Source organism: Cladophialophora psammophila (genome assembly GCF_000585535.1).
Source record: "Cladophialophora psammophila CBS 110553 chromosome Unknown aczJe-supercont1.5, whole genome shotgun sequence".
In the NCBI taxonomy this organism is placed as follows: Eukaryota; Fungi; Ascomycota; class Eurotiomycetes; order Chaetothyriales; family Herpotrichiellaceae; genus Cladophialophora; species Cladophialophora psammophila.
In genome coordinates this window covers 874,314-888,711 of record NW_006912926.1, presented here as the reverse complement: position 1 = coordinate 888,711, position 14,398 = coordinate 874,314, and the positions used below count along the sequence as shown (strand labels likewise).

General features: G+C 54.0%; 6 protein-coding genes across 6 annotated transcripts; 5 read left to right on the top strand and 1 right to left on the bottom strand.

Annotated features, from left to right (window-relative positions):
- Positions 1-97: 97 nt before the first annotated feature.
- Positions 98-1,159, bottom strand: A1O5_03960 (3'(2'),5'-bisphosphate nucleotidase; the record flags this gene model as incomplete). Its single annotated transcript, XM_007744569.1, has 1 exon — positions 98-1,159. One exon carries the CDS (start codon positions 1,157-1,159, stop codon positions 98-100), a length of 1,062 nt encoding a protein of 353 aa, XP_007742759.1.
- A 3,021-nt stretch (positions 1,160-4,180) lies between these two features.
- Positions 4,181-5,797, top strand: A1O5_03959 (uncharacterized protein; the record flags this gene model as incomplete). The annotated part of the gene is made up of 1 exon (XM_007744568.1): positions 4,181-5,797. The coding sequence occupies one exon, from the start codon at positions 4,181-4,183 to the stop codon at positions 5,795-5,797; it is 1,617 nt and encodes a 538-aa protein (XP_007742758.1).
- Positions 5,798-6,213: 416 nt separating this feature from the next.
- On the top strand, positions 6,214-6,702 carry A1O5_03958 (uncharacterized protein; the record flags this gene model as incomplete). The annotated part of the gene is made up of 1 exon (XM_007744567.1): positions 6,214-6,702. The coding sequence occupies one exon, from the start codon at positions 6,214-6,216 to the stop codon at positions 6,700-6,702; it is 489 nt and encodes a 162-aa protein (XP_007742757.1).
- Positions 6,703-7,746: 1,044 nt separating this feature from the next.
- Positions 7,747-9,061, top strand: A1O5_03957 (uncharacterized protein; the record flags this gene model as incomplete). The annotated part of the gene is made up of 2 exons (XM_007744566.1): positions 7,747-8,471; positions 8,530-9,061. The coding sequence occupies 2 exons, from the start codon at positions 7,747-7,749 to the stop codon at positions 9,059-9,061; spliced, it is 1,257 nt and encodes a 418-aa protein (XP_007742756.1).
- Positions 9,062-11,166: 2,105 nt separating this feature from the next.
- Positions 11,167-12,792, top strand: A1O5_03956 (uncharacterized protein; the record flags this gene model as incomplete). Its single annotated transcript, XM_007744565.1, has 2 exons — positions 11,167-11,202; positions 11,254-12,792. 2 exons carry the CDS (start codon positions 11,167-11,169, stop codon positions 12,790-12,792), a joined length of 1,575 nt encoding a protein of 524 aa, XP_007742755.1.
- A 386-nt stretch (positions 12,793-13,178) lies between these two features.
- Positions 13,179-13,908, top strand: A1O5_03955 (uncharacterized protein; the record flags this gene model as incomplete). The annotated part of the gene is made up of 2 exons (XM_007744564.1): positions 13,179-13,425; positions 13,517-13,908. The coding sequence occupies 2 exons, from the start codon at positions 13,179-13,181 to the stop codon at positions 13,906-13,908; spliced, it is 639 nt and encodes a 212-aa protein (XP_007742754.1).
- Between the last annotated feature and the right edge of the window lie 490 nt (positions 13,909-14,398).

Here is a 14,398-nt window from a genome sequence, read left to right as displayed (position 1 = left end):
TAATGCATGCATACCTTGATTGTCTGTCTATTTCCTATCCATCTACCTGCGTGCCAGCCAGTCCGCCAGTCAACCAGTCCGTCCGATTTCCGACCCCTTATTTCGCGGCCAACACCTCCTGGACAGCCTTGAGGACCTCGGCGTGCACGTTGGCCGGCGTGGCCACGACGCCCTTGTTCTCGAGCAGCGTCCTGCCGAGGCTGAAGTTGAGGCGCTTGCCGTTGACGTCGGTGACCAGGCCGCCGGCCTCGCGCACAATCAGGTCGCCCGCGGCGTGGTCCCAGATCTTCTCGATGTAGTCCTTGCGCACGGGCAGGCGCAAGTACAGGTCCCCCGCCCCGCGCGCCACGCTGCCGTACTTGGCCTGGCTGTCCATCTGCACCGGGCGGCCCGTGACGCCCAGTTTCTCGGCAATCAGCGCGTTGTCGCCCTTGCTCGAGTGGCCCGGCTCGACTGACTCGCACATAACCGCCTCGCTCACCTTGGAGATCTTGCTCACGCGGATTGGCTGTCCTTTTGTCACGGCGCCTCGGGTCAAGGGTTGCGATGTCGCGCCCTCGCCCTCCACGGCGGAGAAAAGAACGCCCTTCCCCTCGGCGTCAGTGGCCGCGGCGCCGATGTCTTCTGTCAGCGGGGCCGAGTCGTCGACCGGGAGATTCGGGCAGCCGAGGACACCAACTTTGACGACGCCGTCGACCATGAGGGCAAGGCACACGGCGTATTGTCCGCCGCGGAGGAAACCCTTTGTGCCGTCAATGGGGTCCAACGCCCAGATGCGGCCCTTGTTGCCGCCGGCCGAGTTGCCTTGGTCGATGGCGTCGAGCATTGCGTCTTCAGATTTGAGTGGGCCGCCGAGAAGGGCGTCGCTCTCGGGGTCGGTGAGGCGGGCATCCTTGACCAGATTCCAGATCTTGGAAGAGAGCTCCTTCTGTTCGCGGAGAGATGAAGCCTCTTCTTCGCCGACGACCTCATCGGCGGGGAAGTTGTGCTTGATGGCGGCAATGATGAGGGCTTGAGCGCCAAAGTCGCCGATGGTCACGGGGGACTTGTCGTCCTTGGACACAGTGCCTTTGGACTTCTCATGGAAAACGGCCTTGGTGAGGATGGCGGCGCGGGCGACGGCCAGCTGGGCGACCTTGAGCTCCTTCTCGTATGCCATGGTGGGGAGGGAGGGGGGTGTGGTGTTTGTGGCGTTGTTGTTGTTGTTGTTGTTGTTGTTGTTGTTGTTGTTGTTGTTGTTGTTGTTGTTGTTGTTGTTTTTGTTGTGGATATTGCTGGTGGTCGTGTGCGGAGCTGTGTTTGTGTTGGTGGTGATGCTGTGTTGGGATCTGATGCCAAGGCCCGATATGAAGCTTAAGAGGGTGGCGGGGGCAGCGGGGGGAGGCGGTGGAAATTGAGAGATCAACGCACCCAGACGAGCCAACAGAGATGATGTCGCTGGACGGTGAGGGGATGCCAGGATGAGAGCGACAATCAAAACAGCAATGGAGCAGAAGACGACGATGAGGGCAAAAGTAGCGGGGCGACGGTGGAGGTGGAGGTGGATGGGATTGAACAAGAGGAAGCTCATACCCTGTACTCACCGCCAGTCCAATGTCGGGAAGGAAATCTCAATCAATCCTCAATCCCTCTAGACTCTACGAGGTAGACTCTGGACTCTGGACTCTGGGCTCTGGAGGGGCGTCAGACAGTCGGGCAGTCAGCCTCAAAAGTGTGTGAACCTGCAGCGGCCCAGAACCAACAGGTCGCGTTTCAATGCAGGCCCATCTTGGCGTGTTTCCTTCCTCTCCTCGCCCGTCTTCTCTACAACACCCCCAGGGTCCTCCGTAGTTGCTGATGAGGTTGTTTGACCTTGAGTTGATTGAGAGCGAAATCAAAAGGGGATCGAACTCAAGCCGCTTTCTGTCAAAGGAGGGCGCCATGTCTTATCTTCCTGCAGAGCGCCGGCCGTTGTGGTCGATCACGCAATTCCTCCATCAAATTGGCACAACCGTTGGCGTTCTGTCTGCGTTCTGTCTGCGTTCTGTCTGTTTGTCTGTCCGTCTGTCTCTCTGTGTCCGAAAACGCATCCACATGGACACGGAGATGGGGATGGGGAGTGCGCCGGTGCCAGTTGCGGCTTTAAGCTAACACGTCGAAGCCTTTCTGGCATGGGTCAAGGGGGCCTTTCTGATCGGCTGGACAAAGCCGAAGCCGGTGCCTAGGAAGTACTGGGTACTCCGTACCTGGTCCCATATGGAGTACCCAGTACTTTATGCAGGCACAACTGACGCTGGTGGCTTGAGAGCTTCAACGGGCATATCTCGTACAGTTACTGTACAGTTACCGAGTGACAAGACACCAGGAACTACCCAGTACAACAGTTTGTTTGGTCTATCGGCAAGAAGTTGGAACACCAAACAGATGGATTCGTGCGGCTATGATACGTGTATGTATCTATCTATGTCCTTGGATGACAGGATCAGACTGGTGTGCTTTGTCGCAGCATTCTTACCTAAACCAGCCCCGTTTGTATAACATTGGTGCAAATAGAAATGATTCTTGTTCTGACCACCCCTTTGCATTGCACGTAAGAATCCGCATCGACACGTCCCTTATTTCGTCGTTCGACGCTCAAACATAGCCCCTTGCAGTGTGACCACCCAACCTCCCAGTGAAACCGTGAGACTTCAATCCCACCAAGGAACGAGAGGTGCTTGCAAATCAAACGTGCTCGTGGGTGAGTTCTCCTGTTCGACGCCCTAGCGCTTTGACCACCGTCGGATATTGCGCGTCGAGGAGGGAAAAAGCAAACATCCGGATACCGTAGCCTCCTCGGTCCGCATTGAATTTGCTTTTCCTCCTCACACCTCGACCTTGGTCTACTGGGTACCTATGGTCGGCTCCAACAGATGGCTGCGTTTTGTGTCTTGAAGAAATCAATCACCTCGGAAGGAAGAAGCTGATTGAGCCAGGCGGTGTGGCCTCTCTTAACCGACGAACCACGCAGGAGGAACGATGGGTGTGGTCAAAAGGATTCAGCTAGCCCTGGCCTGAACCTTTGCATCATCTCCCTCTTTCGGGACGACCACTCACTGGATCCAGATCCTTCGCGTCTCCACCGCTTGCCATTCTGCATGCCTCGTGGCACTTGGGACCTGCGCTTACCGTGATAGACCCAGGCACCGCGACCCGAATGGGCCAAAGGCCAGTATACTATGCAATATGCCCGCTCTTGAATAGTTCCATGTCGGCGAAAACCTGTCAATCCACGCCGATGTTGAGATGGGAAAAAAGGTGACGGGTCGACGGCTGGATGGAAGATTCTGAGAAGCGGGACGTCTCTGGCCATGGTTGTGTTGCCGTCACCACCGTTTTGGGTTTGCTGGCTGTCAACACTAGGTATTACCTGTGTTGGCGTCAGATGGGAATCAGAATGATGTGAGAAAATACGAGTCATTTTGTTTGTTTGGCTGTTTACCAGCCTGAGGCCCAATTGAATCCCGGGTCTTTTTTGGGCGATGCGATGCGAATGCTGAGGGCTCACTCCCCATGATCCCACTGAATCCAGAATCGACCCTCCCTGCCTTGGAAATGAGGCGCAATTTGCCCCAGCAGGCGAATGGCGGCTAAGTATGTACAGGGTAGGCGAGATTCCAACGAAGAGTGGGAAGGTTAATCTGTCGGCTTGGGTGGCAACTGGTACAGTAGTAGCGGCAGCAGTGGGGAGGGCAAGGAGGGGCATGTGCCGCCGCCTAATAGCCAACTTTATTAGCAGTGACAGTCAAGCATCCACGCCCGCAAGCACGCCCGCAAGCACGCCTACTAGCCTGTAAAGCACGCTTGCAAGCCCCCCCCATGTCTGTTTTTGCAGGTGACTGCCCGCGGACTGCGCCTTTCCCTTCCTGGTTCCCCAGGCCACTAGGCCCCAAAGCAGCAACCATCCACCATCGTGTTCCAACCCATTCACACCTGAATGCTCAACCCCCAATTTACCAGTCTCATTCCCGTACTGTACGCCTCTGACCTGCTCGTACATACATAGACCCTCTATAACCATGTTCTCCGCCTCGGTGAGTCCTCTCTCTTCCTGTGTCCTCTCTCATTGTCCACCGTCTCTGCCATGTCTTGACCCTACTCGCCCATCTCCATCCCTGCATCACCTACCCCGCCATACCACTCCTCCCTCATGAAGGCCACAATGTCCATCTTCCTGCTGCACGCTCCAGCATGCGCTCCCGATGCTGGATTCGTCGACTTTCCCAGACCTGAGAGTCCCCAGACCACGGATCCCTACGAGGTGGAAACCTTGATTCATTGTCAAGAGTCGGAGGAGTGCGATCGGTGCGCCCGCAAGAAGAGGAGGACCTTCGACGCTTATCCCCAACAGCCATACCCAGAGATCCTGACGCGCCGGTTTCCCGAGAAGAAGGGCTGCAAGCGCTTCGTTGCTTTCCTCTTACATTTTTCGTGTTGTGCCCGATCGCCCAGGAGATATCGACTAATAACTCGTTATCGTTATTACAAACAGAAGAAACCCTACTCCGCCATCTCGGTCCACGTGGAACAGTTGACCTCGGAAACTTACGACGAAGATGATCTTGCCGGAGTCCCCGATCTTCTTGAGGTCGTCAAGCTGCAGGCCACTGGCTCGCAGGAGGTCGCCCGAGCTTTGAGGAAGAAGTTGAAATACGGCAATGTCCACCGGCAACTCCGCGCTCTCACCATTCTCGACGGCCTTCTACAGAATGGCGGGACAAGAGTACAACGAGCGTTGTTGTCCGATGGGCCTTTGTTGGAACGACTCCGAATAGCTGCGGCTGACCCTACCTCAGACCATGATGTCCGTACAAAATGCAAAGACCTCTTTGGGCAGTGGGTTGCCAGCTCGAAAGACAATCCAGGCTTGGAAGGGGCAAAGTCGCTCTACAATACATTGCCCCGGACGCACAAACCGGTTCAGCAACGGCGCGAACAAAGCAGAGTCCTCCGAGAGACAGAAGAGGACGTTGCTAGAGAGCAGGAGATGGAGATTGCAAGGACCAGGTCCGATAGCACCGGAAGGTCTGGCGAATCGTCCAGCCCCACGACGCTACGCAAACAACCTTCTCCTGTCGCTCTAGGAGAGTCCTCCACATTCGCGCCCAAAAAGGTCAAGAAGGACAAGAAAAGCAAGCAAGCCAGAGGAGGTTTCAACCTGGAGAAAGAAAAACCCAATATCTTGCAGTCGATCGCGGCATCCTCAGTTGCTTCCACTGGCTTGAACAATGCCTTGAGGTTAGTCAACCGGGAGTCCGAACGAGTGTCCGACAATCCCGAGGTGATGAAACGCTTCGAAACCTGCAAACAGCTCCGGCGTCAAATCTTGCGATACATCCAGTTCGTCGAGACCGAGGAGTTCCTGGGTGGTCTGATTCATGCCAACGAAGAGCTGGTCAATGCTCTAATGGCATTTGAGGTTCTCGACAAGTCGGTCGATGACGACTCGGACAGTGAGCTGGAGGAGGCGCAACATCTCAGTCGACAGGCGGCCAAGAGCGAGGCATCTGCTGCGAGAGACGCGGAGAAGATGGTGGCGGGACTCAGCATTTCAGCTCCACCCAAACCACCCCGACCAGCTCCGGGCCATATTGCAATGCCACCACCGCGGCCGTCGTCAAATTCCAAGAATTGGAGGACGAAGCAAGTTGAAAGTGACAGCGAGAGCGAGACAGATGTCGATGACGATCCTGATGACCCATTTGCTGATAAGAACGCCATGAAAACCCCCGATCCTGACGCCTTGGGCAGGAAAGGGTACACCTGGAAGGAAGTATAGATTTACGGTATGAGTTATGAGGGATGGAACTTTTGGCGGACCTTCAAGCACACACTATGTTGATTCCCTTCTATCGATAGAGCGCCCAATGATGTGCTCCTGCGGTTGATGAAGCTATGAGTTAATGAAATTTGAAACGAGAAAAGGCACCTACGAAGCAGTCAACTTCTCCTTTGGCCCTTCGTTCCGTCGATGCACCGGACTATGTAGATGATCGGCAGTTGATTATATCCCGATGCTCGTATTTTACCCCACATTTTCCAGGTCAAGGCCTCGGCCCTACAATGATCATATAGCTGGAGCCTCACATACGTAGACAGGTAGAAACCTTGTGTCAACTGCTGCCATACTCACAGAGCTCAATCTCAGATCTGCCGAAAGAGAAAGAAGAAAAAAAAACAGCGAGTTGAGCCACGATGGGATCGCAAGACAACTACACCTTTGCCAACCAGACCTCCATCCCGTCCCCGCTGGACAAGCAGCTGCCAGCCTTCTTCCGGTCGTGGGACGATCCGCACTCCAACAACGACTATCTCAATCTCTTCGCGCCGGACGGGCAGCTGGTGTTTGGCTCGACGACGACGGGCCGCGACGCCATCCGTGCCTTTCGCGACGCCATGATCCACCCGACCAACGGGCCTGTCGTGGACCTCGAGCACACGCTGGGCAAGTGCTTCGTGCTGGCGGGCGGCGCCGACACGGGCAAGCAGGAGGTGATTGTGAACGGGTCGCTGTGGTACAAGCTGCGCAACGGGCGCAGGATCGACGTCGACTTTGCCAGCATGATCAAGTTTGCGGATCCGGGCGACGGCAAGGACCTGCAGGCCGAATTCTACGAAGTCTACTTGGACGCGCACGAGTTGATGACCGCCATCAACGAGATGAATAACGAGGAAGGGAAGTGATGGAAACGACATACCGTCCTTTTCTTCTTGTTTACTTTTCCTTTCTTTTCTTTGCTTTGCCTTTTCCTGACCGAAAGCGAGCAGTGCATGGTATGGAATGAGATGACGTGAAGCGGAAGGGATGCATTAGTTTGTGTAGCATGAACCAATATGCCGTTGCTCATCCTGCTGCATTTTGTTCGCCGTCGTTTGATAGGGCATACTTCGTCTTCGGTCGGGATCGTATCCGGCTCCTGTCCCAATACGACGATCGAAGTACGTCCGTGGCCCACTTGTCAAGATGGTTCTCACGAAGCATTAGAACCCAGAATGTACGTTCAAGCTGCCATTCCCGGGTGGGATTCGTTCAGCAGACAGCGGCCTTGACCGCGGACATTCTCCCCCCAACCTGAGACGGTGTTGATAAGGGCTGAGCAGCATCAGGTCGACGGAGGCGTGCTTGAGTCTATGCCCAACGACCCCAAACGACGTCGATGACAATTTAGCGTCTCCGTGTTCAGTGAATTGGTTCGTTAATCGGCGTGTCTCCGCTCTGTCTTTGGTCGTTTGCCGCATGTCCGGGCTTATCTAATATTCGCTATACGAACCCTCCCAAAACTTTCAACGGACGTATAGCATCGCAAATTGATCCGTGAGATTCATTCTCACAAGCACCTCTAGAGGACAGCTCTGTCATGGGCCTCCACGTACATCTGTTGCCTGTATCGAGGACTTTTATGCCGTAAACTTGAGAAGGACAAGTACGAAACGATCAATTCAGGTTGGTGCTCGAGATTTTTGTCCCCAGAAAATGCCGTTTCAGGCAGTGAGGTTTCTATTCTGTGTAGCAGATCGCAGCACTTTCTCCCAGGATGGACAAATAAAGATCTGACCACAATTGGCCTGAAGGGTAGGACATGCGTCACATGCTTACAACAATTGTCAATAGGCTTCATAAGCAGACACTCTTTGCTGTGCGAGTATGGCATTGCTTGAATCTCGTTCACGGGACTCCCGGTTTTTCATGTTCTTGTGACAGAGGGTTGTTGGTTTTGATTCTTCAGCATGTCTCCTAGCGCGCACCTGGACATCATTGTCGTTGGGGGAGGGATTGCGGGATTGACAGCAGCCTTGGCCCTGCGAAGGGAAGGCCATACAGTCACGGTGGTTGAATCATCTGCGTGGCTGCGCGAGGCCGGCGCGGCAGTTGCTGTTCCTCCCAATGCCACTCGCACGTTGGTGAAACTCGGCATCGACCTCGAGAGGGACGTCAAGGCCGCTCCGTTCAAGAACTCACTCGAGTATCATTTCACAACCGACAAGCCGCCCAAGTTTGGCGCGAAGGGAGATGGGCATCAGATACCGTGGGCACGGAGGGCCGAGGACTTCCCAGGCCTGTTTTACCTCGCTCACCGAGTCGACCTGCACGATGCCCTGAAGACGAAATGCGTCAGCTCGGAAGGTCCGGGAGAACCTGTCAATGTCCTTCTGTCGTCGAGGGTCGTTGCTTGGGATCCCGCAGGAAGTATCACGATCCAAAACGGGAGGCAAATGTCCGCCGACCTCGTCATCGCCGCCGACGGAATACATTCTCTGGCCCACGAGGCTATCCTAGGCCACCGAGTTCCTGCTACCCCAAGTGGTATCACCGCTATACGATTTATATTGAAGACTGAGACCCTCCTGAGGGATCCGGTCACCGCAGAGATAATGGATGACGGCGATGGTTGTTTTGCGTTCTACTTTGACGCCAATCGCAAGACATATCTGCTTCGTTACCCTTGTCATAAGTCAGGCACTCCCAGCCTCCAAATGATGGTCATGATGAAATGCTAACGGAAATCTTAGTAACGAACTGCAGAACTTCGGAGCCTATGGAGTGTCGGACGATGGAGATGCACTTCCGACCTTGACAGGTGGACAGCTCAGCAGAGATGACCTGCTTAAGAGACTGAGTGCTTTGCCGCCGGTGTTTAGAGCCATTGGTAGCAAGGCTGAAGACACGGTTCGGGACTGGAAAATCGGCGATCGAGAGCCAATTCCAACATATTACCGGGACAGGCTGGTCTTGGTTGGCGACGCGGCTCATCCCATGTGGCCGAGGCAGGGTCAAGGTGCAGCTCAGTCGATCGAAGACGGGGCAACCCTCGGACTCCTTATGAGAGGACTCCAGCACAAGTCGGATGTGACGAATCGCCTGCTCCTGAACGACGAGCTGCGCGTACGACGAACATCCATTGTGCAGCTGTTGTCCCGGGCTCGTATGTCTGCTGTCGAGGACGGTGTGACCTTACCAGCCGAAATCGTGCGGTTATTTTCGCCAGACCCTGCTCCTGGTCAGTCTCTAACCATTCTCATTCTGCTTTGTGGATCTCTCTGACAGTTTCGCAGTCGGCCAGGCACAAATCGCGAAATTTCTGTGGGAATACGATTGCATGGAGCACACACAGTCTCTATTGGACCGCTACATCTTAGTAAAGGTTTCCCGACCAACGTGAGCGTGAAAATAACTGATATAAATATCAAGTCTACGGCGTTGTCGAAGATGCCACAGGTCTCGGAACCGCTACGGACGAATCTTTGATATACTCCTGACGGCTCAGATATTGGCCACTCCTATCTGCGAGTGACGGCGGCACTACAGTCAACTGGCATAATTATGAGGGCCACGAGCAGGATAAATTACCTCCGGTGCAAGAGTCATCAGGCCAGGTGAATACGAGATGATGTCTACCTAGTATGTGGAGAAACAGCTGTGTACCGAGCGGGCGGAGCACGCTGTTCAAGGCTACGCTACGAGGCTGAGAAGTCAAGGAGTTTCCCAAGCGGCGCCGATGACGTCGACGCCAGATTTCAAACCTGAACCTTTCCTGGCGGCTTGTACGAGGTACCAGGAGCTTCACAAGTCTCACATCAAGCAGCAGCAAATTTCCTTTGTGCTTTCCTTCTGTCAACATACATGACCCTTTTGTATCTTTCAGACTTTGCCTTCTTACCGCAAAGAGCTTGAGTGATTCTCCTCCTGGTTTTCTTCTGACATGAAGCTCTGTCCTGTAAGTTGAGTTCGTTTGTGCCGAGTTTTATATCCGACCCTTTTCTCTGCCAGGATTTTATGACAATGCCCCTCTTTCCTCGTGGATTGGACGACCTCGGGATATCTTCGTAACTAGACGACATCTTCGTTGTATGGATATGCCAGCCAATGCCTGGGAGACATGCCCACTTGAATCAGCTCTAGATTCAGGAAGCTCTCCTGTACATACTCGAATTGTGTTCTACGCAAATCTTCATATTCGGTATGTGATACAGGGAACGAGAATGCAGCTATACTCATGGCTCAGTTCCGCTCTCCTCTTCTTGCGTGAACTTGCATGATGAAAAGCTCCCTTATGTGCTGATGAGCTAGGGCATGACCAGTGGAGGAACGGTAACTACCTATGAGGGCTTTATGCCACGGTTCAAGTCCCTACGCTGGCATGCCATATACAGGGAGCGTCAAACCACAGAGCCGCCTAGGCTTGCCCTTGCTAATGGATTGGAAGACGGACAAGCGCCTCCATTGTACTTTAATCCAACTTGCTTGAACATCCGATTTTATGTAAGCCATCCGTTTCGATGCATCCCCTTTCTGACCCTGTTTTGCTGGCTCTGACTTCTCGCTAGCACGGCTCGGGGCAGTAATGCTGACCGAGATCTGTTCGAGTGGGACAACAGGACAGAACTCTACAACACCTATATCTAGGCGCATCGACACGGACTCCCGTTCCCAGAAGTCCGTCCTCCAGCAACCTTCGTCAAGCGGAACTACACTCAGAAGCCCGCATTCTTTGGCTGCAACACTAAGTACACTACGACACGCGCCTGTTCAGCCCAATGGTCATGTACATGGCGAACACTCCGTATGGCGCGTAGAATAGTTGGGAGAGATGGTGTGGGGAGTCCGTACGTAGTCGTAGTAATTGTGCTGGCTTTGTTTGAGCGTGTCAATTCCTAGGATGAAAGTCGGGAAACAGTCCTCATGGCGACTCGGGCAGTGCGAGAAGCGAGGACGTCTCAGCGAAGAGCAAGGCTGTCGGGACTAGAACCGTCGAGGCAGTAATAGTTGTTGGGGGGCCAACAGGGGCCGCTGCTGTGAAGCGGGCGCTTTGACTGCGGCTACAAGCTCCAGGCTTCCCAGTTAGTGACTTAGGCGGCTAGTGAGGCCTACTAGCCTCGGCGGTACCAGCGGTAGCGGGGCAGTCGCAGGCGGTCAACCAAAGTCCCATGCCCCTCTCATCCCGGCCATGTCGCGCATGAGCGCACTTGCAGATCGAGTTGCATCATCATCTCAGACCCCATATACTGGTCCTCGCTCCCCTCATGCTTTGGCTTTTCTCTCAACCATGTATTTTGCACGACCTTTCTACCCTTTCCACCGCCAGACTGCCCCAGAAAATCCCAGACTAGCCTCGCCAACCCAAACATGACCAGCGCAAATATCTCAGAATGGGCGACTTGGAACCTTCATCTTCGCAGACGGAGGTATGGCCGCAGTCCACCCTGTCGCCGAGCCATTTGTGCTAACTTTGCGAGGCTCTTCGAGCCCAGTACTGTCCTCCGCTAGACGATGCACTTTTCTACGCGATCGTGTCCGATCATCAGCTGCCCCAGGATAGAGCAACCTTGACGTCGGTTCTCGATAGGCTGAAGGCCACTGCCATAGAACAGGAGGACGCGGAATTTGATCCTTCAGGTACAGGAGCTCCTGTGCACCTCAGAGAAGCAACCGACACGTCTAGGTCGTGCCCCGAAGATGTCTTTTCAAACGATGTGACGAGCATAACCACTGGTCTCTCGGATTTCAAATGGGACGAGTCTGACAGCCTGGAACACGATCTCGACAACTCGTCGATCGAGAAGAAGACGGCGTGGCTGCAGCATGTGTTTCCGGACATACCCAAGCGTGAGCTGGCCAGCGTCCTTGAGAGTCACGGAGGATCCCTTGACAAAGCCGTTGACGACCTTCTCAACCTCTCGTTCCTTAATCAGGGCCTCGAGGAAGGGCCAGAAGAGGTGCCTGTATTGAAGGGTGTAGATGGTTTTGCAGAAGATGTGCTGCCTCAGCGGAAAGGAAGAAAGAAACGGAAACCTCGGACCAACGAATCTTCGCGTGCGAGCTCAGCTTCTTCGTCGCCTTACGAATCGGAATGCGTTTCCACAAACGTGTGGGCTACCATGTCTGAAGATGTCGGCTTTATTTGCTCAAGGACCAAGCTCCAACCCCAAGTAGTGCGGTCGATATATCATTCTAATGGTGCGCGACTCGCGTCTACAATTCGGGCTCTGGCAATCACGGAGGGGATGGCATATACTCAGCTGTCAGATGTCGATCCCATCCTCGATCTTCAGATTGCCGAATTCCAGAGCCAATTTGAACATGTACCAAAGTCACAAATGTACGGTCTACTGAGTTTAGCCCGTAATATACCGTCTGCGGCTCAGGAGTTGTTGCAGGCCATGTCAGTATTCGAGAACGCACAAAACCCCGGGAAGCTGCACGATGCAGCTCAGTACGCCCCTCTCGACCTCACGGAAAATAGAGCTCCCGACAGAACTTCGACCGCGACGTCAGCAATGGCGAAACCGCCGTATCAAGCTTCTGCGGCCAGCTTTCGGATAGCAGCAAGTCAAAGTTTCGATCAAGCGGGTGCTGCGTACAAACGAAGTAAATCCGATCGGCTCTATGGAGGAGTTGCAGCGCATTACTCAGAGATTGGACGAGAACGCATCAGAGCTGCGAAAGAGGCCAAAGCCGCAGAAGCAGACCTGCTCGTAGCTGAACAGTCTTCCCCAACCGTTCTCGACCTTCATGGTGTGACGGTCCAAGATGCGGTCCGAATCGGCAGCATGAAAACCCAGAGCTGGTGGGATGGCTTGGGCGATGCCAAATATGCTTCTGGCGGCGGCGGACCAGCTAGAGTCGGCTTCAAAATAGTGACCGGAGTGGGCACTCACAGCAAGAATCACGCGCCGCGGATAGGGCCAGCGGTGAGCAAGATGCTCATGAGGGAGGGATGGAAAGTCGAGATCGGACACGGTGAGTTGCTGGTGACGGGTAAGAGCCGTCGATGATTGAGACGGGTCAAGAATGTCTCGATGTGAAGACGATTACAGGGACCTGGAGGGAGACGGACAGAGCTGGGGGCTATGTCGTCGTACCCAGTACTTGGATAGAATTCCAAATAGCTGCCTCGCTACGTGCTTCAGCCTCGAGGCACTAAATGATTCCACAATCAGCACCCCACTTTTCTTGAGTTTCAACCCGTCGCAACACGCGAGATGCTTCCATTGCATCATCACCGATGGCGCGTTGGGGGCGCCGGGGGAGTCGAGGCAGTTTCGCTCGCCTGAATCTCAAATGCTCATTTCTTCGGCTTCGTCCTTTTTCCCTCGCTCTATTGCCGGATCCCACAAGGTCTATGGTATATATTTTCCTTCGTCTCATCCACTGTCTCTGGATGCGCTTTCCATCTGTCCCTCACATTGTCCGCAGACTCTACACGCTCGGCAACGCAACCGCTTTCCGATTCCAACAACCACTGCGGGGTAATCGCATTTCCCAGATCCATCGCGCGACCGTCCCAAAGTCCATGTCCTCGATCCCTTTCCTGAGCGCTCTGTTCGGAACCTCGACTCCAGCTTCAGCAAAGATGACCTACCCGGACACACGATCAGATGATGAGTGGAGGGCCGTGCTGAACAAAGGTTCGTCCTGCACATCCTCCGTGTCCAGGCATACCAATTTACACATTTTGTATGGCGGACGGCAGAAACTGACGGCCTCTGACGATTCTAGAACAATTCCGCATCCTGCGCGAAAAAGGAACCGAAGCCCCTTTCACGGGCGAGTATGACAAGCACATGCCCGACCACGGCGTCTACACCTGCGCCGCCTGCAACGCCCCTCTCTACAAAGCAGACCACAAGTTCAAGTCCGGGTGCGGCTGGCCCGCGTACTTCGACAGCATCCCGGGTGCCGTAACCCGCCACACGGATACCAGTTTCGGCATGCAACGGACAGAGATCGTCTGCTCGAACTGTGGTGGGCACCTGGGACATGTGTTCAAGGGAGAGGGCTATCCGACGCCGACAGACGAGAGACATTGTGTGAATAGTATCAGTCTGAAGTTTCACGATAAGGAGGGTGATGCACAAGCGGGGAACGAAGGGAATGGGGAGGCGAAATAGAGACTTCTCAAGTCTTTTGTTCTTTAGAGAAGGAAAAAGAAAAAAGAAAAAAAAAAGAAGAACAAAAAGAACAAATACCCAAAAACATCATCGACGCATGTTCCTGTTATTTGAAGAATGAACTGTCGATCAATTTTCTAAGGAGCAAGGTTCCATGCGGCAGTCAGGTACCTAAGGAGAAAACGGAGAAGAGGAGAGAGAAAGCGAGCATAAAAAACAATCAACAGCCTGGATTCCCAAGTGGTCACCCACCTTGGTACTGACGGGCCGGCATATGGCTTAAGTACGGCTGAGCGAACGGGAAGCCCTGCTTTCCATATCCTATGGTCGATTGCGGGAGAAAATACAGTTCATGTATCTCTTATATCGAGGTGTGGTAGATGTGGAAGGGGAAGTCGACACGGTACATAGGCTTGATATGAGATATGAGATATGAGATGTACACATGCCCTATGTTGCTATATTTGGTGAACGAATAACGATGGCAACA